Source organism: Thamnophis elegans, chromosome 5, assembly GCF_009769535.1.
Source record: "Thamnophis elegans isolate rThaEle1 chromosome 5, rThaEle1.pri, whole genome shotgun sequence".
Lineage (NCBI taxonomy): Eukaryota > Metazoa > Chordata > Lepidosauria > Squamata > Colubridae > Thamnophis > Thamnophis elegans.
Window position 1 is genome coordinate 52548568 of NC_045545.1, and position 26553 is coordinate 52575120.

Here is a 26553-nt window from a genome sequence, read left to right on the forward strand (position 1 = left end):
ACTCTTGCCAGCAGCCATGTCATAACATCACCTTCTGAAACCAACATGCGGCAGCCAAGTTCAGGGCTTTGTTGAATTTTTGGGCTTTGTGGAAGGTGTGCTTTTCTTTCCCAGCCCTGTTTCACGATGTCTGACCACTCAGCACTGCAGGAGGAGAGGGTGGCAGGTGCCTCTGCACCAGAGAAAATAAGAGTGGAATCTTGAGAACCAGAAGACTCTTTGGACTGCAACCTCACTTGGACATTTGAAGGGAAGTCACCACAGGTTTTGTTTTAAAGTACTGCTTAAATCTTATGTCTGCGTACCTACACAGCAATACAAGATAAACATTTGTTATGTATAATATTAGGAACATTTTGGTACACATTAATTTTGTAGTATGTGGTGCTCTTTGGTTTCTATGAATGGAAAATTATGCCCCAAAATATGCAGATGTCCTTTCTATTCAGTGTCTGTTTTCTCACATGCATCTTACAGCACTTAAGCACTGAATTCTTACACCGCTACTTATGCATTTATATGCATTCTTACATTTTTTTATAAACATGCTTATTTGATAATTCATATATGATGCTCATCATGCAATGATTTTACATGCAGTTGTAAAAATATCATCAACATAATAAGGTGTCAAAATGAAAATATTAAGCTAGGACTTGAAATCAGGGATCAGATTCTGACTAAAATATGGCAATTTTAGGTGACCTTGAACCATTTAAATATCTCTGGAATTCAGAGCTTCTTGGATGAGAAGCGAAATGTCTTCATGAAAAAACAATTCCAGTTGCCTTTTGAAAAAACACCTTGAGAACCTGACCCGTCTAGTTACTCTCAGCCAAAGTATAAAATTATAGGAAAAATTAAAATAGAGTAAGGCAGGTTATATACAAATGACTCCTTTCCATGCCCAACTTGTTGCTAATGCATCTGACAACCTAATCTGGAATTTTGGTCAAAATTAGTCTAAATCCATGTGTCATTTAAGTTCCCTTCTTGATTCTCAAATTTATCATAAAATCTACATGTGGTTACCTCTAAATTTCTCATTACATGAAGCATTTCTCTTGCATTAAAAGTTTTCTAGAATAATCACAAATGCCCCAATTCTCAGATAACCAAGTGCCTAATAATTCTAGGAAGTATTTTCTAATTAATACATATAATAAAAACCATCAACTATGCTGCTCAAATATGAAACTGGAGCAGCACAGCCAGTGAATTGGTATGCCCTTAAAGTATTAATATGAATTTATCTCAATTTTTGACCTTTTCTTTGAAGTCTAGACTTTTCATCAAAAGTGAATGTCTTCAAATGTTGTCCCAACTGTGCTTTTCAAAGGCAACTGAACTCTCTTGTTTTTTTACTTTAAAATGTTTCACTTCTCATCCAAGAAGCTTCTTGGATGAGAAATGTTTTCAAGGAAAAAAGCAAGACAGTCCAGTTGCATTTTCAAAAACATCTTGGGAACAATCATGGCCTGGGTGATTGAGAATCTCCATAGACATTCTTTGAATGCTTACCTCAAATATTTTTACCCCACTTTGATTCAGGGTGGGTTTAAGTGCATTATCAACTAACTACAGTAATAAGAAAAAAGACAAAGGCCACATCCTACGATCACTTTTACCTAGGAGTAATTGTCTTGGCTGAGAAAGTACATAAAATACCAATCCCATGCAAGATTATTTGGAATGATGACAAATATTGGTGATTGGGAATGTATATGTAAACTTGCAAAAATTGCAGGAAATTTAAATGAGCAAGATCACAAGGCAACTGAGGACCATGGGAAAGAAAGCAAGGCAACTTATTCATTTATACATTTGGTTTTGTTTTATCTTTCTCTTCATTTTATCTATATTTAATCAACTATAGTAAGGATTATAATATGAAGCTCATATTTAGGAGATATCTGGGGCAGAAGGGTGAATAACATCAAGGGAAGAATCAAGAGCTTGTATTAAAACTGATACTTCACCAATATTTCCAAAAAGTTATTTGTTAGTTCACTTTTTCTTATAATGCATTGAGACTTTAGGTGTCTTACCACAATATAGTATAGTTTCTCTAGTCCACCTTTGAAAATCAAAAAGTCATTAAGCTTCAAAATATTTCAATCATTGCCTTAAAACTCATGAAAAAAGACAAATTTTTGGATGGCATAGGACCTGACAGGTCATTAACTCTAAATGTGTTTCTAGAATGAGAGCTTAGTAAACTTTAACCAAGCTGAAAACACGGAAGCTCCCACTTCTGTTGCTAGAGGGATAAGGTAAACGGGCTAATCAAGACTTAAAAGCATTTCAAGGTTTTCACATTACTTTTATATAAGTAAATCTCACAGAAGTGCTCTCAGGTAAGTCTTATATGACTGTAACCATATCATTTTATACTGATGATCAGGACTCTGACCCAACATAGCAGACTGATTGTCACTGGCATCTCCCCTCCCCCATGCCCGGCAGACAAAGAAGCAGACCACTAGCATCTTGTTTGTATCCTTTCAGTGCAAGTAGAAATGACTCACCTGGCAAAATCAAAGTCTATTGTAGAGAATTGGGCTTGGATCAGGCCCCAGCAAGCCCACAGAAAATGGGAAGCCTTAGAAAAGACAACAATATCAGAAAGATGCCTTTGAGAAGTGTGAGTGGACATGTAACATGTAACAGCTTAACTCTATGTGAAAGAAGTATGCACGTGCACACACCCGAAGAGTTCTCATTGCATTTGGTACCTGCAGAGACAGTTACTTACAGGTTGGAAGGGAGGGTGGGAGGGAGTAGAAAGGAAAAAAAACCCAGCACAGAAAGGCAAAACAGTAGTAAGTATTTGGGAAATTTGGGAATACATAGAACCGTGATAGTGGAAGAAGCTAAAAACAACAGCAGAATGAACAGGTTCACCGCCAAAACCACGACGGACAAATGCGCACTGACAAAACCGCGATGGACAAATGAGCGCCGTCAAAATCGCTAATTGATTTTCAACAATAGCACAACGACAAATGCGTGATGACAAAATCACGACAAAACCCTAACCCTAACCCTAACAATTTTTCGATTTTATTGTGCTTGTCATCGTGCTTTTGTCGTCGCAAATTTGTCATCGCGATTTTGACATCGCATTTTAATTGGCGCTATTTTGTCAGCGTGCATATGTCTATCGTGCAATTGTCAGGTCACAGAATGCACAAAAATATCTGAACTGGGTCCACCTAAATTTATAGCTATGTGGCTTTGATGTTCTTCAAAATCTTACACGGATCTAAACTAAACAGGGAATAATGACTTGTTGAAGCTACATGGTCATGTACTAGATTATGTCAGCTCTTTTTGTGCCTAGTTGCCTTCCAATTCCATCCTCGTCACCAGTGTTAGGTCGGGTGAATGGATGAGGCAGAGTCAGGCTTTAGTGACAAACAACAGCTCTTTATTGGAATAACTATGTACAATCAAGCACCGCTCCGTTTGACAGCTAGCCCTTTTATAGGGAGCTGCCAAATGGCTCGGCCAATCACCTTTCAGTATTTTCCCGCCAGATTGGAGGACCTTGGTGGAACCTATCATACTGGCTGTCAGTATGTAACAGTTGCAAACATTCAAATTAGATTGCCCCCTAGGACTGCAGGAATAAGAACCATACACAGCTCGATACAAGTAGAAGCTGACTTTTACAGTACTAGTTTCCACTCTTGGGCAAACAAATTTGTTGGCTTGGGATTAGGCTACAGGGAGTTATAGAACTCCCTCTTCTAACTGAGTGCCTTTCCAAATAAATGAATTTCAATTGCCAATAATCATTGGCTGTGGAATATGACAGCTGTTGTCCAAAACATCTAGAGGACATCAGGTTGATCTATAGATAGGAATAGCTAATAGGTGAAGGAATGAAGAGAGATTAGAAAACAAACAATTAGAATGGTGCCATGGCCTTCTTTTTAATTAATAAATTACTATAAATATAAAAATGGCCATTGGATTAATGCGACTTGGGTAGCCTCAGTTTCAGAGCATGCAATAGTCTCTCTTATTTTATCCACCCTTTGATCATTTTGCAAACACTCACCAAAGCAAACTGGTTCACTTGCATGTAGAGACTCTCCAGTTCTTCTTCAGACACTGCTCCACTCTCTCCTCTGCTTTTATTTCCTTCTCCCTGGTCCTCTGGACTTAGTTTCTTGTAAGACTGCAGGTAGTACCTCAGCCATTGCAACTGGACTTCCTTGCATGGAAATAAGCTGTAATCGACTTCATTGAGCCCTGGGAGCAGAGAAGGCAAGAGGACTCGGTGCAGTTGATGTCAGACTGGATGGAAGTGGGTTAAACCGAATCCAGTAAATACATGGGCTTAAATTTAGCCAGACACTTGGGAAGTTTGGATTGATTTTAAGATTTGTATACCCAATGCATTACTGTACTATTGTTGCATATTGATAAGAAATTGCAGGCGATAAGATTACCACAGAAAGAAAAATAAGTTTGTAGAAGGAAGTACTTCTCTTACTGTTTCTGTCGTTATTTCAACAAACTGAAGGAATTTGACTGGTGGAACCAAGGAGAGAGAGATTTAAGAGGAGACGAGGCTGAGAATGTGAATAATTAAAAGCTGAGAGAAGAAGTCTAATGGATAAGCTGTTGTTTCATATTGCAGCTTGCTACAAAGAATGAATATGGGTGTTTATTCAAGGAATGAATAAAAGACCCAAACTAGCAAAAGCTTTGAGTCAATGTAACCACAGTTCAGTCCTTTCTTCCCATTGCTTTTCTTTCTTTTGTTGGGCTTCACATCAAGCAGAGGACATCAAAGGTCTAACCAAACAATACTTCTTTATTGGACTATAAAAGTAAATAAGGATGGACCCATCCTGATTACTCTTGGAATAATGCTCCAAACATTACAGTGCTGTGGAAAACATCCTGTATACCACATCCGCCAGCCTAGCCTCTCTTTCAGGACTCTTGACGAATGTTATAGATTATAAGTGGTCTCACAAGGGAGGAAGCAGACTTTGAATTATTCTGGCCCAAAACATTTATAGATCTTAAAAGAGCAACCTTGAACTGAACTTAATAAGCATTGGGAATAGCTGTTCTAAGCCTGGTAATAAATAGCTTCTAAAATATCCACAAGACAATAATCCATCTGTTACACTCTTACACCACCAGAATTTTCCAAACCCTTTTCAAAATCATCTCCACAGGGAACAGGGATTGGCAGCAAAATGCCAGTACCTCAGTATATGGTGTCAAAAGCAACACCTGAAGAAGATTTGACTGGTTTGAGGCTTCTTTTGGCCCACATCCAGTTTCTCACTGGTTTCATGTACAGGTTTGAGACATCTCCCTTGAAAGGACAATTTTGAATTGTCCAACCAAAGCTTAATTATAAGATACAGCTTTGAATTACCTTCTCCGCTGGCATTATGCAGATATTTGTGTTTTTTAAAGGACAAGATAAGGTCCCGAGGGGAGCTGTGAAGCTGAGCAATATTCAATATCATGTTCTGGAAACATTTAATCAAATACTGCTGGAATCAGTGCAAATAGTGCCCCCAGCTTCTACATATCCTAGAAGGTTTGTTAAAAGTCATTCAGCAAAATCAAGGGAAGTCCTGTTTCCTCAATATAGATTATCTATCACATGGAACAAATCTGCTTCTCTTTTGAAATCATGTCAGTTCTGTTCTAGTGCATAGTGTAGCAGAAGCAAATAGCCATGCAACCAAGAACTTGTTCTGAAGAAGTTCTACTGCATCAACCTTTTCTAACAACTTTTGCATTTTCCTTCTGAAATCTTCCAGTTTGACCGAGCTTAGATTTCATGATCCTTACAGAATAGATAAGTTACTGTACATGTTGAGCTGGTAGCAAACCTAATACAGTGATTTCCTGTATTAAAAAAAAACCCATTCATCAGAAATTAATACAGACTGGATAATTACAGGTAGTTTCTTGAAAAGACGTTGGTTTCTAAAATCCATCCTTAAAATCAGAATTGCTGAAGAGACAGAAGGGGGGATCAGGATAGGGAAATCATCTTAGGTAAAGGTGCTAGTCGTTCCTGACTCTAGGGGGCGGTGCTCATCTCCATTTCAAAGCCAAAGAGCCATTGCTGCCTAAAGACATGGTCATGTGGCCGGCATGACTAAACACCAAAGGCGCATAGAATGCTGTTACCTTCCCACCAAAGGTGGTTCCTATTTTTCTACTTGTATTTTTTACCTGCTTTGGAACTGCTAGGTTGGCAGAAGCTGGGACAAGTAATGGGAGCTCACCACCTTATGCGGCACTAGGGATTCAAACAGCTGAACTGCCGACCTTTCTGATCGACAAGCTCAGCCTCTTAGCCACTGAGCCACCATGTCCCCATTGGGAAATCATCTTACGGTGACATAAAATGGCTGTTTAAGATACTACTTTATTTATTTATTTATTTATTTATTTATTTATTTATTTATTTATTTATTCATTCATTCATTTATTTATTCATTCATTCATTTATTTATTTATTTAAATGTATTGGCTGCCCAATTCCATAGACTCTCTTAAGTCATTTTTTACTATGGATATTCTTGTTTCTCAGCAGTTTGTAATTTAAAGCAATCTTTCCAAAATGTAAGAATTAGCATTATTCCAGCTTTACCTTCCATTCTTTGAATCTGTTGGCTAGCAACAAGGGAACTAGTAGCCCAGAAACAACTCTCACATCTTGGAGCACAATAAGTCAGCAGTGAGTGATCTGCAGATACTCAGCAGCAGGTTAAAGAGCAGCGAGTAATGAGTTGCTGCTGTTACTATTGGAGAAAACTGATATGTAATGTATTTCAATTTTAGATATAACAATGTGTTTCCTGCATTTCTACAAATGCAGGAAATGCGGGTGGCGGTGTGGGGGGGAGGATATCCACTCACCTGCAAATTCATTAAAATGATTCCCAATGTCGTATGCTTGATAATTGTAGCCAGTATATTCATAATCTATGAACCGGACATGACCTGAAAAAGTAAAGCCAGAAATCATTGCAAGTGAGTTTTTTTATAGAGGGGTTTCCTCTAAAAGAAAAAGAAAAATCATGTACAACTGTCATTTTTATCTTGAATGATGGACTAAAATTACCAATGCTTGGTTTGCAGGTATTATGCCTAACAAACCTTCGGCTTTGTTGTAGATGATGTTCTTGCTCAAAAGGTCATTGTGGCAGAAGACGATTGGAGACTGAAGCTGGGAGAGATGTTCCTTCATCCAATGAATCTCTTCTTCTAATACCTCTAGGCTAGGAATCTGCATTTCCTGAAGGAAGCTTGAGAAGGAAGACCAAAGTGATGCCACTGATAGACAGTAAAACCTTTCTTATTGCTTTTTTTTTTTAAAGTAAGATTTGTGAGACAAGGCTCACACTTTTTCTAGCTGCTGGCTCCAATTAGGAAATAGTAATTAATTCTCTATCAAATGTATATGAATTTACCAAATAAATATTTAAAACAGTAAATTTTCCTCAATTAAAATTATTCACCACTAATAATTCTGCTCCTAGTTTCTCTTAAACCACTTCTGATCCTAGTATTCACCCATAGTTAAAAATTATTTATACCAATATGGCAATTGTTTTACAACAAATCTTCATGGATGAATTAGACCTACTTTCTTTTGAAGGCATTTAGTGAATGGCAAAACAAACACAATCCTTACTATACCGTGCTCAGACTTCTTGCCCTTTCATCCCATCTGTGCAAGTGACTAAGTAGAAGTGAAACTGGACAGGAGAACTACAAGCATCCTTCTAGAAATCAGTACCACTTATACACAGATGTGAAACTCTTGGGATATCTGAAATAAATGTGCCTGAATACAGTTTGCTGCAAGAACTTTGCAAAAAGATGGATCATATTGTGGATTGTCCCCTATAGTAGCCTATGTGCTTTAAATGCACAGAAGGTGAATAGGTGTTTTCTTCAGAGAGAAAAATATATCTATTTCAGAATGTGTGCTGTTGTTATTTATTGCACAATATGATTCTAGAGGAAATTCTACACTATATAACTTTTTACTCTAAAGCATGTAAAATTTGTAATAGTCAATTTTCCTGCAACATAAAAGACACTGACCTGTACTCTTTGCGGTCTGATATTTCTACATTATTCACTATTAAAACCCAGCTGTTCTGTCTCCTGGCTTTCTATGTATGTTGGACTATAACACATCTGGAGGGCATCAGGTTATGGAAGACAGTCAAATCTGATAAATCATGTATAGGTATCCTCAGCAAATGCTGCAACAATGGTGCCCACACATGTCTGCCCGACATGCGGCAGAACATTTTGTGCTGTATAAGCCTTAACAGCCATCTGCGGATACATTGTGGACAGTCCACAACCCGTTAGATGTCAAGGTCCTCTTTGAACATGATGGACGAACATCATCAAACAAATTCATTCAACAAATTCAATTTGAATTTTGAATTTTCAATTCAAAAACCTTGTCTAGAATCCAACCATAACTTTTATCATTGGGGGGGGGGCAGTTGTTTTAAATGAGAACAAATTAATTATCTTTCCTGTTTCATTCCTTGTCCCAGTATTTTGCACTATATGCTTAAAATAATTACAATGCCATAACCAAAACTGTTAACTGTTGTATTTACCAAATATACATTTTTTTTTAAAAAAAATATTTACCTGGAATTTGATGCCTTTTTAGCAAACTCCGTTTTCACAATATTAAGGTACTTGAACAATCTGTGCCAAAGACAAGGCTTGGCAAGATTCCCATTGGTGTGAATCTTGTGCATTTTGGCCATCTCCTGGGCTACTAGCCTAAAACCACAAAGATCAAATAGTTTAAGAGCAATACACTGCTTTTAATGAAGCTAAAGAGGGAGCCAGTTTCGTGTAGAAGCTAAGGTGCTGGACAGGACATGGGAGATTGGGAGCTTTAGTTGTCCCTTATCCCTGGAAGCTGGCTGGCTGACTTTAGGCCAGTTCCTCTTACTCCAGGACAAGGGCTATTGTAGGGAAAACAGGAGGAAGTAACATCCTGTATGTTACTTTGAGTTGTACAAATTCAAACCACAACAAATGGATTAGAACTGCATACAAAAGATAATTTGGGGATTCTGAGCTTGGTTGTTTTCTTGCCAATGTTTCATTATCAAACTAGGTAACATCATCAGTACTACTGTAATTTGGAAAATCCAGCCAGATCTGAATTAATTTATTTTTGTTTATTTAAGCAGTTGGTCTTCAAAATGTTCCCTAATTTTTCATATAAAAAAGAAACACAAATATATCTCTAGTTCATTTTCCAACAACTGAAATGAGCCCACAAAAATCAGCAAATATTGTACTCTACTTTCTTTATCCCAGTTCCGATAAATCTAGCATGACAACATGTCTTATTTAATACTCTGGATAGATGGATACCCTGCATCCATTACCAGAACATTTCCCAAATTTAGCATAAGGGATCTCTGATCCAAGAGAACATTATACAAAATACTTTTTTAAAATGCTAATTATTTTCTAATTACATACCAATACAGGAGAATATTGTGGCTCAGGGTTGAAAGGAGGGGTCCTTAGTGCTCTCTGAGCTTATAGCAATAGCAATAGCAGTAGACTTATATACCGCTTCATAGGCCTTTCAGGCCTCTCTAAGCGGTTTACAGAGAGTCAGCATATTGCCCCCAACAATCTGGGTCCTCATTTTACCCACCTCGGAAGGATGGAAGGCTGAGTCAACCCTGAGCCGGTGAGATTTGAACCGCTGACCTGCTGATCTAGCAGTAGCCTGCAGTGCTGCATTTAACCACTGCGCCACCTTGGCTCTTATTTGTTTTCTTGCTGATATTTCATTACCTAGACTAGGTAAACATCATCCGTGCTAGTGATTGTGCTAACTACAGTACCACAGTAATTGATCTAAATTATGAGGTATTGGGATTCTCACATAGTATTATTTTGGGAAAGTAGCTTTCTCTTTTCCTTACTTTTAAAACATCTTTCCTTAATCTAGTACCTCCACAAAGATCTGATATAAATGACATCCATAATCTCCAACCTATATTAGTCTCCCTTGGGATAATGGACCTATCGAAGGAAATTAATCTCCCTTGGGATAGTTCAACCTATCTAAGGAAAAATCGCTTTAGGAAAAAAATATGCAAAAGAAATACTCCCTGTGGTCCCCTGTGCAACTAATTTGAAGATCAATAAATGATTTAAATAATTTCCCAATTGTGTTTCCCATTAAATGAAAATGAAGTTTAAGCATCTCTACTGAATTTCAAAACATGCATCAGCTATAGCCCTTTTTATTTATTCCATTTTTTTTACAGCAGAAAACGTCTGGGATGGGGACAGAGGGGAGAAAGGGGACTTTGGCGGGGTTGTATCCTGCCATGGAGGCAAAAAAGGCTGACAATGAAACATTGTTACACAAAAGCTACGAGACCCCTGAGCATCTCTTCTTTTCTGTATTATCTCTAAGACTTTTTTAGTTGGGGATTGAGTATATCACCACAATAGCACTATGGGGCCAAACTAAAAGTAGGGAGCACAAGCCTTTTCCAATTAATAATCACCATCAGTTTTATTTATAAATTTGAGCAAGGAAGTACACATACCTGAACATACTTGGCTCCCGGATATGTTCTGGTCCCAGAGCTTTCCCTGACATGAATTCATAGCAATATCCATTCTCAAAAGTGCAGAAGAGGTTGGGGGCACAGCCGTTGTCCTGGAGGACTTGGAAATTTCTCAGCTCATTGGCTCGGTCCACAATAAGCTCTGTTTTCCTGCCATAGACCCGCACTAGGACTGCATCTCTCATATTCTCATCTGTGAAACAAGCCATTAGCTTGTTGGTGATGCCTTCAGTGAAGAGCTTAGACAGGGACAAAGAGAAAAGCAGGCTGAACAATCACAGTTGCTGTTAAAGTATAACAGTATAACATTCAGCCATCTGAGGCTTGAGAGTTTTGTTTAAATGTATATGATGTGAGAAGCCAAATTTTTGTTTTTGCATTATATATGAATGGGTCATTATGGGTTATTCAACAAACCAGGGATTTTTTTTAAAAAAAAAACTTGGTTTTATGTTATATACTTTATGAACCAAGCCAAAGAGTAAGAAACAGGGTCCTGGTTTCAGCTTGTTTTTTTTTGTAAAAGAATACATTTTGGGGAAAGGAAAAATATTGTGAGCTTTCAGTTGTAATAACTAAAAAAGTTGTTATTGGTATAATGTCTTGGACCTTCCACCCTTGAATATAAATGTTCTTCCCCCCTCCCCCCTTGATGGATGCCAACCTTCCTGGCAGCTAGGTTGCCACTTTGTTAGTTTCATTCTTCATAGCTGTAGGCAATGCTCTTGCACAGTGCATTCCACCAAGTCCCTTCAATTGCTAAGCTAGTGTAGGTTAACAAGAGTTGAGAACAATAACTGAAGGACATTTGCTGCATATGTCTGGCCTAACCTCTACAGCCTCCAAATGTATTGGATGCCCATCCCTTTTGGTAAGGATAGGAGCAGATTTAGGGAGATGATCAAAAGTGGAGATCATGCAAATGCACACTTTGGGAACATATAGTGAAGGTGTTCATCTGTTTATCTTTTGAGGTTATACTATGGGAAGGCAGCTTAATATAATTAGGTAGGGGGACTGTAGTACACTGAGCTAGGTTGGGCTCCTAAGCAGCTGTAGTTCAACAGCACTTGGAGAATTACAGATTTCTCATTCCTGATTTAAAATACTTATATTAAGGTTAAAATGACTATTCATAATCAATTATAGACAATTCACTGGGCATCCTTGAGCCAGCTGTTACTTATACAATACAATAGCAGAGCTGGAAGGGACCTTGGAGGTCTTCTAGTCCAACCCCCCTGCCTAGGCAGGAAACCCTATACCGTTCCAGACAAATGGCTATCCAACATCTTCTTAAAGACTTCCAGTGTTGGGGCATTCACAACTTCTGGAGGCAAGCTGTTCCACTGATTAATTGTTCTAACTATCAGGACATTTCTCCTCAGTTCTAAGTTGCTTCTCTCTTTGATTAGTTTCCACCCATTGCTTCTTGTTCTACCCTCAGGTGCCTTGGAAAATAGTTTGACTCCCTCTTCTTTGTGGCAACCCCTGCCCTGAGATATTGGAACACCACTATCATGTCTCCCCTAGCCCTTCTATTAAACTAGACATACCCAGTTCCTGCAATCGTTCCTCATATGTTTTAGTCTCCAGTCCCCTAATCATCTTTGTTGCTCTTCTCTGCACTCTTTCTAGAGTCTCCACATCCTTTCTACATCGTGGTGACCAAAACTGAATGCAGTATTCCAAGTGTGGCCTTACCAAGGCATTATAAAGTGGTATTAACACTTCACGTGAACACACACTTCACTACTTGCTGCCTTAGCTTAATGAATTTCACAAGATTGTTTCAAGGGTAAATGAAAGGAGGTAGGAGAATATGAATACAACCTACAGCTCATTGGAGAAAATCTGAGTTCCATATGCAATAAATAAATTGGACTTGGAAATTTAACCTGGGACTTAGCTCTTGTAAGCTGAAACTTGGATAAAAAAGAAATGTGCAGCATATTCTATTGAAAATAAGCATCTATATTTTATATTTGCATGAAAATCAATATAGCAGAAGATAAGGGAAGGAAAAAGGAAAATATGGTATACCGAAACCAGTTGGTTTAATGGTGCTATGATACAAGCTGAATGAAAGGATGGATTAACATTACTGTCATTAATTCTTGTCTTTTGATAATGTCACAGATGATGCAAAAGTCTAATTACAATATCTGAACTGCATGGCACTCTAAATTAAAATAAAAACCAAACTCAGAATGATGTGTCATCCAGCATGCTTTAGAATGTACAAAGGCTGCATGCATTTTAGTAGAGTTCATGGGCTGGAAAGGGATTTTCGAAAGAGCCATGAAACATGTCATTATTTTCCCTGCTCACTTCCACCATGGTGCAGAATGGAATATCCCAGCAGCTTGAATTCTATTCAAACTGCATTATTATTGTGAAAATCATTCACAATGAAGAATTCTTTTCAGCACACTTTTGAATACTTGCATCATGAAATTGGACAGAAAACAGAACATTTGGAATTGCAACATGCATAGTTTTATTTTTATTAATTTGTACACGAACATACCATTGCATATTAGAATTTAAAAATTCTAAGCTCGAAAATTTGCAATCCTTCCTAAATCCACTTTCTTATGAACCTTTTATTTTAAAAAAAATATCAGTAATACAATTTGGCTCTCAAGAATTATTTTGCTATTAAACATAATTGTGACTGAGAAATCCTTGCTGAATTATTGCAAATCACACAATTATCTATCTGGATGTCAAGATCTGTAGTCTTTCTGCTCAACCAGATATAATGTACAGAATGCATAAAGCTGCTTGACAGGAAGAAATCATTATTTTAGGGGAAGATCGCAAAGGGAAGAATATGTACACATCTTTGTAATAGTATCAACAGTATAAATGCATTTCTTAGCAGTGACAAACAAAAATGTTCTGTGTGGATTATCTTTCATTAAGAAATGTCTCCCAAACTCATGTTCCACAAACATACTTAATTTGGATTCTATTTCTCCAAATTTCTAATTTATGTAGAAAGCAGAATATACAATGGCAAAGTTAGAAAGGAATATAAGCAGTCATTGCACTTGCTTTATTTTTAATTAAAAGCACCTTGGCAATCGTTCTGCACTGAGAAACATGATTAAAAAACACTCAATTCAGACCTGTAGTCACTCTTAATGAAAATTTATCATGCCTTCTCTAATTTATAAATGCACTTCTGAATTAGGATAAGGAGAATTCTTTTATATTGTACAGCAATACAAAAATGCAGATTCAATGCATTTTATGTTCAAACTTTGAGTATAGCCATAAAGCAAGCAGAGTGGCTCTGGGTCCCAGATCAATGGAGATGTCTCCATTGAGGATGCTTGCTGTGCTGCTTGGACTGCTTCTCACAAGCAGAGGGCTTAAAAAAAAACAACTGTCCCTAATTTGGCTGATTGCCTGAACAGATGGACTTCTCCCTTTTCTCTTGTTTATAAAACAAGCTGCTAGACTTCCATGTATTTCTGAGTCCACAGGATTGGTCCAGACCAGACTTTCTGTTTCTCAAGCTTGGCAACTTTAAGATATGCTGGCTGGGGAATTCTGGGAATTGAAACCATATACTGTATCTTAAAGTAGACAATGTTGAGAATCAATGGGCCCAGAGAATAAGGGTAAATGGAGTGTTCTCAGATTGAAGGAATGATCAAACTAGGCTGGATCCAGTAGTGCTAGGGATAAATAGTCAGTTGGCCTAGTTTGATCTTGATACCAAACTGCTCACAAAAAGAAACTGGGAAGATATCCAAAAGGTTCTGTCCAAACTGGGTGAATGGGAGCTACAATATGGACAAATGTTAAGTCCATATTATCATGATTGCTACATGATACTATCAGGCCTGGAAGTCATCTTTTACATATGACATCTCTAATAAAATGGAACTCTTGAGGAATTTCAAGCTTCAGAGTCTTCTTTCGTTGAGGGAGTTACTTGGAACCCTGACAGATACAACTTAGCACACAAAATGCATTTGTTTGTTCCTGGGAGCTGAGATTGAAAAGATTTTAGAACCATGGGGCAAGCTCCTTCTCTCAGAAATGTCAGCTCAGCATGTGGTTGCTTTAAAAATGGTAAATTCCACCCTTGCCTCATTAGGAATTGGAAATGTAAGAGTTGATTAGTAAACTTTACAACAATCTACCTGGCTCTGGGCAGAATAAGAGAAAAGGCAAAAAGAGGCAACGCAAATAGTTAAGAGGTTCTCAGACCTTGCTTTTTTACCATGGTTCCCTCCTGCCCAGGTCCCATGACTGGATATGAACATAGATCACTAACTGGTACATGTTCTTATATCAGTAAGAGGGTATGTATAATACACTTTCCTATGGCTCCCTCAGTACATGCCATGGGTTCCACCACAAATCCGCGAAGCCCTTATCCGCGGAGACATAAGCGCAAAGACTAATTCGCGCCGTTCAAAGCACTAAGGAAAAACGCGACCCTACCGCTATGACATAATCGCGGAGGGCAAATCTGCGCATTCCCAAGCACTCAGTACCCTAAACCTAACCCTAACCCTAACCCTAAACCTGACCCTAAACCTAACCCTAACCCTAAAACAAACCCCTAAACCTAATCCTAACCCTTACCTTAATGGAAATCTGCTTTCTGCCGCAGCACCGTTTTAAAGCGCCCTTCTGTTGCCGCGGTGATGACGCGCGATGATGACGTAGTGGCTTTTGCGACGCGCTTATGTCTCCGCGGATAAGGGCTTCGCGGTTTTGTCGTGCCACGCATGCCATGGCCTGCTATAATTTTTCCACCTGTAAGCCTCCTTAAAATATCCTAGGGCCCCCAGGGGACCATATGGCCCCTAGTTGAGAACTGCTGGGCTACAGTCCCAGACACAATAGTAGCATTTGGGGCTTTTAAACAGGGATGAAAGCAGATAAGAGATTGATTGATTGATAAGACTTATATGGTGGTCTATATTAAGATACACAACTCAAAGTGGCTCATAAAAACAAAAGCCAAAAATAAACTCTAAACCTGGCACCTAACTCATCCTTTCCTGATGCATCTGACAATATCAGACTGACTCTAACCTCACTTTACCCAATACTTGGGGGAAGAGTTGGCACTTACGTTTTTCCAGATGGCTAAGAGGCGGGGCCTGCTTGTTCTCATGGGAAGGGGCATTCCACAGGGGAGGGGCTGCTATGGAAAAAGGAACACTTCCTAGGTCCCAATAGATGGCAATGTTTAAGAGATGGGGTCTGCTCACCCACCCTATGGTGGAAGTGTACACACTTTTGCCCAGTATAAAAAATGTGAATACATTTTTACAAGCTTTTGCAAGGTATTCTTTCTTTCAAAAATGGCAATGTCCGTTGATGGACTGAGTCAATAACTGGGTGGAGCCTGGTGACTAAGACTTCGCTAAAAGAGCTTATTTGACTCAGTCCAATCAAGAGAGGACAAGGTCAATCCATCCTGAATACTCCTCCCCTCACTATGGAGAATTGAGGAGATTCAGGGCCAATTAAAAAGAAATGCTTTTCTACACAACACCAACTGAAATTTGCTACCATCTGATGTAGTTCACCCTGACCTTTATCCCTTGATATTTTTTTAAAGGGGGAAATTATACCAATTTTTGGAGGACTGAACAATCTGCAGCTAGTAAGGTTGGTGATTGTTTTTCATCTCCCATTCACCAGCAGCATATCTTAAAAACAGCTGCTAGAAAACAACAAGAGAAGAAGGTTATTGCCATTCTACCTGCATTTGTGAGTTTGGCTATTGCATAATAATGAATGCTGAACTAAAAGTTTGGTAGTCTAATTTTCAGCAAACCACTAATATTTCCATGTTCTTGTGTTTCAGAGTGCCACTTTAACCATGGCAGTGTTACAGCCTCAGATTTTTTTTATGCTACAGATAAGTAGATCTTAGGTGATGTATAACCCATATGGCTTTTTAGTAGAATCTCAACATCCAGCCCAAGGAGCTTCCGTTAAACAGTAGTTCAGGTGCATAACCATGCGACAAGGGTAAAACAGGAAATAAATCCATGCTACAGGTCATTTCACACACCCCTCCCACAAAACCCATGATATCTATTTCTAGAAAACCTACATACACATACTTCATAATGAGTAAAAAATGAACAGGATCTGAAAGACGAGAAGGGTCTGGTAAAGTTAGGAAGAATCAATTTTGCTGAACTTTCAAGAAACAGTGCCAAATGATTTCTCCTTCCCATATCTCATATCTTATCATAAACAAAATAGAAAAATCTCATTGTTCAGACTTGGTCAGCAAAAGCCCATTAGGGGTTATCAAAGAAAACATATCTCTTTTAACCTTGACCAAATAAACCACTTTATATTCCTTCCTTTTACTTTAATCTTTAATCCTTTCAAAGAATATTTCAGAACTTGATTTCTTTTGATTTATTTTTCATTGTCCCTTCTCACAAAGTTCTTTAACAAGTCTTTTTTTGTAAATTCAGTATAGGAAAGCTATTCAGATTATTATTTTGGTTTGTTATTTGTATACCACTTTTAATTATTAAGACATAAGCCAGATTCATTTGTATATCCAATGTAGCATCTTTTTCTATATCATTTTTTAACTTGTCATTAACTTGTCATCCACTTTCAGATCAATTTCAGTCATTTTTAAATCTACTTTCAGGTACTTTCACTCTTGTCCAGTAAAACTTGGTTTTTTGACATAATATCTTTTAAACGCAGTCTATCTATAATGGCAGATACTTTTTATATTAATTTCTGGGTCCATTGTTCACATATAAAATCCAATGTTAAAGTAATTTGCTCCATTCTATATTGGTAAGCCTAATTTAAATGTTCTTTCTTTTAATTGTAATATTTAGTTCCTTCTAGTGGCCAACCTTTGAAGTTTCATCCTATTTTTTATGAATTCAAAACAACATTTTCCGGAGGGAAGAATTCTTATAATTTCAAAATCTTAATTTAAATCTATCTGGACCCTTAGTCTGTTTATAACGTTTCAAACTCAATGTTCTAATCAGCCTTTTGCTGTTTAGACTAGAATATAATTATTTATTGGCCAAGTGTAATTGAACACACAAGGAATTTGTCTTTGGTGCATTTGCTCTCAGTGTACATAAAGAAAAAATATATATTAATCAAGAATCATGATATAACACTCAGTGATAGTCACACTAATAAGCAATCAAATCATACTAGGAATCAATAAAACAATATAAAAAGATACAAGCAACATGGTTATAGCCATAAGATGGGAAGAGATAGGTACTAGGAAGGATGAGAATAATAATAGTAATACAGTCTTAGTAAATAATTTGACAGTGTTGTGGGAATTAGTTTAGCAGAGTGATGGCATTCGGGGGGAAAAACTGTCCTTGTGTCTAGTTGTTCTGGTGTGCAGAGCCCTATAGTGTTGTTTTGAGGGTAGAAGTTAAAAAACAATTTATGTCCAGGATGTGAGGGGTCTGTAGATATTTTCACAGCCCTCTTTTTTATTCATGCAGTATACAGGTCCTCAGTGGCAGGTTGATAACAATGTTTTTTTTTCTGCAGTTCTAATTATCCATTGACGTCTGTGTGTATCTTGTTTGGTTGCAGAGCCAAACCAGACAATGATAGAGGTACATATGACAGACTAAATAATTCCTCCGTAGTAGAACTGAATCAGCAGCTCTTTGGGCAGTTTGAGCTTTCTGAGTTGGCACAGAAAGCTCAAACTTTTAAAGAAAGCTTTACCCGCTCCCCCATTCCCCAGATTTTTTTTAAAAAAATCTTAATTATGTTTAAAACTTTTCTTGCTGAACGCTGAAGGAAACTCACTCACTATATCAAACTTGCCATTCTGAAGGTTCATAATAGTTGAAAAAACAGTTGATTTCCAAATGTGATTAGAAAAGTATGTAAACCTAGTATTCTTTAGAAAGGTGCTGAACTGTGGTTAGGACTACAATGATATTCCCTCATCTCTCAGAGGTCTGAACCTGCTGGAAACTGCTGTTTGGAAGTCTCCTTGTGAGGTGCAACTGACTTTAGAATTTGTTAATGATTCTATTCCTATCTTGTCTGGAGAGGAATTCATAAAGAGTTGGTCCATTCACTGCTCTTCATTCCACCATGGTCAATGACTCTGCTCTGAGGAGAGCCTTCTTGAAAGTCACTCAGTTTCTCACTTAATATTGGTGAGTGACTTCCTCATATATTTTGTTTGCTGCTAAATACTCTGCACCTTATAAAATAATGATTTCCAACAAACAGGCAAGCACCTACCAGTAACATTCAAGCAGACAAGCACCTGTTATTTAACAGACGTAACAATTGTCAATAACAAACACAAAAAGTCTAAGCAGTGGATGTGATAGAACTTGGAGACAGAACAGAAGAGAAAGAACTGGAGAAAGTCACAAAATATGAAGACCTACAAACAGAAAAAATGTGGCAAAAGTGCCCTGGATGTAATCTTCAGCAAAGACTTAATAAATGGCTAAAATTCAAATCCAGTCTCAATATCTGACTTTTTTTTTTAAAAAAAAAAGCAAAATAACAGGTGCATTTTATGAACACCAATGTAAAAACTCTTGTTTCTCTCTTAGTAGTTCTGTATACTCTTTTGCTCACTTAACATTGCTTCCCATGTCCTATTATAACTTGGCCTGTAATTATACATAAACACATGCAATTAAAGCAAGCCACACTAATCTTATTTATCTCTGCCTCTGTCTCCCTCGTGTTCCTGTTTTTTCTCCCATGTTTTTCTATTGTAAGTTCTTTTGGGATGGGGCTTATCCCTTAACTGTTTAAAGCATCATGAACAAACAATGTTTCATAAAGAGTGGTAGCATCTCTTTGCCCTGAATCAAGCTTCAAAATCCCATCTGCTAAAACATGAATGATAAAGAATCAGTAGTTTTTCATATGTTGAATAACTTTTTAACAGCAGTCTCAGCTAGCATCAACAATGGTGAGGGATGATGGGATGTAGTAGAGCAACTTCTAGAAATGAGAAATTCCTTATTCCTCTGCTAAGAGACTTGATACAGGTCTAAGTAAGCTTACCCTACTGAGTTCAGCAGGGCATCCTATCAAGTGTATTCATCAATGAAGGGAAAACTTTAGGTAGATGAGGATCAATGATGCAAAATGATAGAATTGGTGTCATGTATAATATACATTTCTATGTTTGCTTCCTCTTGACAATATTCTCTGGTGTTTTTCCAGGTCTTGTTATTATCTGCTTTGCTTGCTAGTTTTTTTTAAAGTACTGCTCAGGTAGTACTTTTTCTTACTGTCTCTTCTACTCTTCTGTTGGTGTAGGTCTCTCCAGTATTCAGTAAGCTTTCATGGTGTACTAGCTTCAGTGCTGCTTCTTCACTGTACTTCATATATTTTTTCAATGTGCATTTTTCTTATTCAACTGTCTGGTGTACAGGTAACATTCCAGAGCCACCTATGCTCCTTGTGGTTTAATGGCATTAAAGGAATCATCACAAAATGTAAGCTGTTCCAAGTAATGCTGCATTTTGCAATTGATGGTGATTTTGTCAATGCCAATGGTGTTCAAATGGTGCTTCAGATGTTTAGGATTGCATCCATGGCATCTGTTATTGATACTATTTTTGCTTTCTTTTGCCATAGCTGTTCTACTTCTACTTGTAGGTCTGTATATATTGTGATTTTCTCAGATTATTTCTCTTCTGTTCTGTAGAACACACAGTCTGTTCCACACACAGACTATTTAGTCTATTATATTTCTTGTTTATTGAACTTACTCTATATACCATTAAAATGGCAGAACTAAAATAAAATATAATACAATAAATACATACATACTGGGATCATCAACTTGAGGTGCTAATCCTAATGGCTTTTTGCTTAGATGAGCATGAAGCAAATGTCCCAAATACTGCAAGAGAGAAGTTTCTGAAATCTGGATGCTCAGGAACTTTATTTTGTGTGAGCACTAGAGAGAAATGCTTCCAGTTTGCTCAGCTGTAAAATGGGGAAGATGAGCTGCTAAAAGAGACCAAAGGTTACTTTACAGTCTTCAATTTATGTAAGCCTTCAATATCTTGACTAAATTACTCTCCCCAATGCTAATAGTTTGTGAATGCTGTCAGTGATTGCAATAACCATACACATAGCAAATCACAGCATGTCACAGAGACAGAATGAAGGGTTTATTAAGGGTGGGCTTCTTCCTACCTCCAATTTTTTTCTCATCTCCTTTGTTTTAAGGCACCTCATTTCACATTCCCCAAACTAAACTCTTTATTTCAATTCTGCAAAAATAGGGCAAATGAAGGGGTAGAAGGACAAATCTTAGGTATAAGATTTGATCTACAGACAAAAAACACTGGAGATGGGTTAATACGAGCAACAGCTCTGGCTTCCTAGTTGTAGAGTGATGTCTTCAGGGACTTGCAAAAGGCCACCTTGATCAGGACCAATCTGATTTCTGGAGGAATGATGTTGTCTGGGTGCTATGACAGAAAAGGGTCTCTTCCTGGTCCTGCCAGATGACTCTTCAATGGACAGGGATGTAGTACGTTTCTCATACTGGATCTGATGAGATGGGTGGATATAATTGGGGCAAGGCAATTTCACAAATGATCCTGCCTAATGCCATAAAGGATTTTGTAGATGATCACCAGCTCTTTGAATTGAATCTGGAAGCATAATCTTGTGGGTCATAGGTGTAACCTGTACATTTAAAAAAGTGCCCATAACTGCCCACAGCACGGCATTTTGCACTAGCCTCAGTTTCTGGATACTCTTGAAGGACTGCTTCATGTGGTAACCAAGGCTTGAATGACAGTAAGGAGAACCTCTAACCAGAAAAAATGTGATTGGTGCAGAAGCCAAAGCTGTGCATGCATAAGAACAAACTATCCTAGACAACTCATAGGTTTAATGTCCCCCGTCCCCCAGCTCTTTATAGATGACCTTTCCTATTTATTTTCCCACTGCTTTTTTCCATTTGATTATACTTGACGATTTATAAATTTGTAATGATCCTTCTGCCACAGACTCCCCAGGCTTGCTGGGAACCTGCTTGCTGAGGGCACCCAGCCAATTGGGTAGACAGTCATAACCAACAAGCCTGCATCCCTTCAGAATTACATCAAACAGGGAATCGGGATATCATTTCTCCCCAGTCAGTAACAGTGATCATAGTTGTCTCCTTTTTAATGTGCAGTAGTTTTTGTGGTGATGAATGCTTTTTCTATTAGTTATCTAGCAAAATATTCCTTTAAAAAAACCGAATAAATGAAAATTATATAAATGAATACTATAGTATTGGGAGGGTACAGTGTTAAGACAGAAAAACAGAAGAAAAGGATTTAGCAGATGACTGCAAAATGAGTAAACAGTGTGGCCAGGCAACTGTGAAGACAAACAAAATTTTGGGATTATCACAAGAAGGATCACCAGCAGGAAGAGGAGGATCCTAATCCCATTATACAGGGTTTAGTCAGACCCCATTTGGAATACAGTTCTGGAGACCTCACTTAAAAAAATATTGATAAAATTGAGTAAGTCTGAAACCCAGCAACAAAAATGTTGCTCATCTCCGTACTCTGTTGCAAGGTCTATGGGACAAAAACATATCAGGAGAGATTACAGGAACTAAACATGTACAGCAGGCTGTCAAACTTGTGGCCTGCAGGCCGGATGCCTCATGCAATGGCCACACCCATGCCAAGGTTAGCAAATGGGGGGGGAGTCCCAATATGTCACATGATGGCACCAATTACATCAGAGTTTGACACCCCTGATGTACAGTCTGGAGAACAGAAGGAAATGGGAGGACATGATTGAAACTTTTAAATATATTAAATGTGTGCATAAGTTAGTAGTAGTAGTAGAAGGTAGTAGTTTCAATATTAAGCATATATCAAGAACACAGGGGCATAATCTCAATTTGACAAGGAGGAGGAGGTTCAAAAGTAACGTTATAAAGTATTACTTCACAGAAAGAATAGTGGAAGCTAGGAACCAACTTCAAGCAGAGGTGGTGGGTCAATCATCAGTATCTTAGGATAAATTCATGTTTATCATTCATTCTTCTGAGCTTGAGGGTTGGTTTCTAAATGTTTCATTACCAGGCTAGGTAATATCTTCAGCGGAATTTAGGGGATGTCAGTGAGTGTTCTTCTGTTTATAAGGGTTTCAGGTGGTCAGTAGGTCTTGGGATGGTGAGGTCATATCACAAGACCATGAACTGATGGGACCTTCACTTGATGGGACCTTACCATCCCATGACCTACTGTCCACACAAAGCCCTTGTAGAAGAACACCGAAGTCTGAAGAGATAAGCAAAAAATGATAGATTAGACAATTCACACTGCCCACCTCCTAACTAAGCAAATGCAAGAGTAGTATATTTTATTTTATTCATAAGAACATGATCAACGTTCTTTCTTGTTGTAAAAGAAACTATGCAAACAAACATCCCTTCTTCATACTGAATTAGAACTGGTAGAAAAAAATTAGACTCAATAAAAGTCTCTGCATGATACCCGGACAAGGTTTATTTTCACTTTATGAGCTTTCCCCAAAGGTCTGAGTCCGCATCTGCCTTCCTCAATGGTGTTCTGAATACAGCAACATATCTGCTCCGACTCCAGGGATTTAGTGAAATAGAAGCTTCCCAGAGACCTTCAGCTACACTTGTTTATTACCAAATGTGAAGGAGGCGGAGGAGATACCTGAGCTTCAGCAGATTCAGATATATTGCTGTCTATGGTGGAAGCCCATCATTCTCCAACCACAAATTAAGGTGCATATTACCCAAGTCAGAAGGTGTTGTTTATAGTATGCATGTCTCTATAGCATCCCTCACTTTTCTTGGCAGTATAAAACACTGTAATAATAAATCACCCGTTATATGCTAAACATCCATATCCGCTGCCCGACAAGGCCCCCATGTAGGGCAATGGTTGGTTTGGCCTTTTCAAAAGCTCATGTGTGGTTGAGGAGGTATCTGGGAGCTCACAGAAGGGGCTGGAGAAGAGCCTTGCTTTGAATCCAGTCACATTCTTGGAAATGGATATAGGAAAAAAATGGGTCTTCAAAATGGAGAAAAATATCTCAGTTGATTTCCAAACTGAGTTTGCCCATAGCTACTTAAAAGTGAGGACAGTTCTAGAATCCGGGTTTAGAAGCAACTTAGTAGAAAAGGTCTTTTCCAAGGCAGTGTTACTCTTTTTGCAAGGGAATACAAACATATGCTCTCTCTTTTTTTTTGCTGGCAGTTTCAAGAAAAGAGGGAGATAAATTCTTCCTGCTTTGTTAAAGTGGAGGTTCACTTATTAACCAACATCAAAATATGCTGGTAACTGGACAGTTACTGATCCCTCAAAGGTGGGATCAGTAACTGTTATTTGGCAAAGCAAGGGTAACCACACATTCATGTATACAAAATAGAAATTGTCAGTTCATCCAGAGCAAGATCAGACTACACACTATTTTTACTCTTTAGAAGATACTTCAAGTAAATTAAATGTTTTTTAAAATTATAGATTATCCAGCACAGTTATTCATGTGTCCAACATGTAAAATTACTTAAAACTATGAGCAAACTATGAGCACATGGACAAAGTTGCAATCTTGTGAGACTGTGTCATTAAATGCTTTGAGTCAGGGACTCTGTGTATTGTATTTAATATAAGATATCATTTATTCAAAAGAACACAACTAATATATAAACAGAGATGATAAAATAAACTTTTGTAGATATGCATTGGATGTATCATGGAAAAGGCAGCTATAAAGAACCAGCACACAGATCTCTGTGTGATGTTTTCTACAGTTTCTTCCATATAAGTGTAAATCTGAATTAAAACAGATTCTTCCAAGAACTGTGTGATTTATAGATTTTTCCTTTTAAGAGTCTAAAAAGAGATCAGTGGGCATGGCTACAGGGCAATTTCCTGCAATCTTGGCTAAGTGCTTTACCTGAAGTGCAAAAAGCTGGGAGAAAAAATAGGGTGTAGCACAGAAATGCACTCCTTATTCCATAAATTGCTATAGTCATGAGTGGCTTGTTATTCTGAGACTGCTGTAAAGAAAATATGGCACTAGTAAACCAACATAGATTGGTTTACTTACATACAGTACATGCTTTATAAGAGATTCACTATCACAGAATGAAAAATTGATGGTGGCCAACATTGGAACAGCTAATGTTCATGCTATTTCTGAGTAAGAGGAATGTTCGTTCTGTTTCTATTTTACAGACATGACCACTGAGTCACAAAAAATAGAAATTATAGGAGGCATTGACTATCAAATCCCTGTATCCAAATTAAAAACAGTAATACCTGCGATCACACCTGATGCTTAAACAAGACTAGATTACAAAGAACTGGGAGGGGAAATTTATCCACTTAAAAATCAATTCCTTCTAACCATAGGGGTGATTTTGTGGGGGAAATGGCATTCAGCTGGTGTTTAAAGATCATAAAGAACAAAGTGGGTGTTTCATCCACTAAACATTCAGAAAGGAGTCCTGACCATAATGTGCGCCTGAAGGACCTCACTCTGCATGCCAACTATGGTAGAAGAAACCCACATGAATGTGCAAGAAAAGGGGGGAGGCGAGATCCAATTTTGGATCACCTTTATAAGACAAGTGATCAGAGAATCCAATAGGTGAGTTAAATCACTGTGTTTCTGTGGAAGATGTGCAGCTAAAGCTGAAAGAGCTAAGGTGATGCCTAGTCCATCTTAATGGGGAAAGGATTGCACTACCAAACCCAACCTCGACCTGTTGAATGTTCCTTAAAAAGAAAAGATCCACCTAAAGAGGTGAAGTGCATTTCCTGCATACCATTCCCGCCCTCAAACGCCCCTCGCCGTTGTTCCTTCTTTAATGCCATCCTTACAAGAAGATGCCGAGCAGTCTCGCCCCAGCAGCGCGTTTTGGCCGCCGGCTGCGAGTGAACTCACTCTCTTTCTTTGCCTTTGTACCTTGGTTTTAACTCGCTCCGTCTCCCATTGTGGTCTGAGCGTTCGGATCAGCTGCAGAGCCCCCGGCAGGACGTTAGTCTCATCCACTGCAATGCTGACACGCCGGACGGCTGGGTGGCTGGAGAGGACGCGCGCGCTCTCCTCCTCCTCCTCCTCCTCCGCTCCCTCCATGCCCCATCGGCAGCTCAACCACCACGCGGCTGGGCTTCAGGTGCAAGGCAGAGATAGGGAAACGGAAGAGCAGCCTTTCCCACCCAGCAACTCCACCCCCCTCAACAACGGGAGGCTGGCGAGGTAGCCCATGTGGAGGAGATGGGAAGGGGCTGGGAGGGGAGGAGCCAGCCCCGAGAGGAATCCATGAGTCACTCCGCCGCCTCCTCCTCCTCCCACCGCACCCCCAGCAAGCATTTCTTATTGGAACATCCAGGCCGACCGGATTGTGATGTCAGAGGGCGGAATCGTTCGCCGCCAGATCACAGCATCCCCTTCCTCCCCCCAACCCCCCAAGAAGCAGCCCTCCTCTTGGAGGGCAAGTGGCGGAACGCTAAGCCAGGCGCGGAGGAAGAGGAGGAGGAGAAGGATGCGGTCGCCGGCTGAGCATCTTCCCGCCAGGAAGCTGCTGTTCCCGGCGCTCTTGTTAGCGGACGCCACGATTGGCGCTTCCAAGCAAAAGCGGCGCACGCCAAGCTCGGCTCCCGGGAATTTCTGGATCTAAATCGCCGGGGTGGGGAGGTGGAGGTCTGGGTGGGGGTGAGTGGGAGCGTTGGGGAAAGAGCTGCGAGATTAATTACTGACGAGGGAACAAGCGTCCACCACCCGGATCTGCGCTTTTAGTGCCGCGAGTCTTTTCAGCTTGTTTAAACGCCGCTTACGCACGTTGGCGTGTGTTGGCAGGGGGCTGCTCTGAGCCACAACCAAGCGCCTAGCTTGACACGCGAGTCCTGTG

The 26553-nt window shown here is 38.9% G+C and overlaps 1 protein-coding gene across 1 annotated transcript; it reads right to left on the reverse strand.

The window, feature by feature from the left end:
* Positions 1-232: 232 nt before the first annotated feature.
* On the reverse strand, positions 233-25778 carry ETNK2 (ethanolamine kinase 2). The gene is made up of 8 exons (XM_032218570.1): positions 25608-25778; positions 10623-10882; positions 8677-8814; positions 7153-7301; positions 6913-6996; positions 4067-4260; positions 2529-2602; positions 233-305 (listed from the first exon to the last, which is right to left on the reverse strand). Exons 1-8 carry the CDS (start codon positions 25776-25778, stop codon positions 233-235), a joined length of 1143 nt encoding a protein of 380 aa, XP_032074461.1.
* Between the last annotated feature and the right edge of the window lie 775 nt (positions 25779-26553).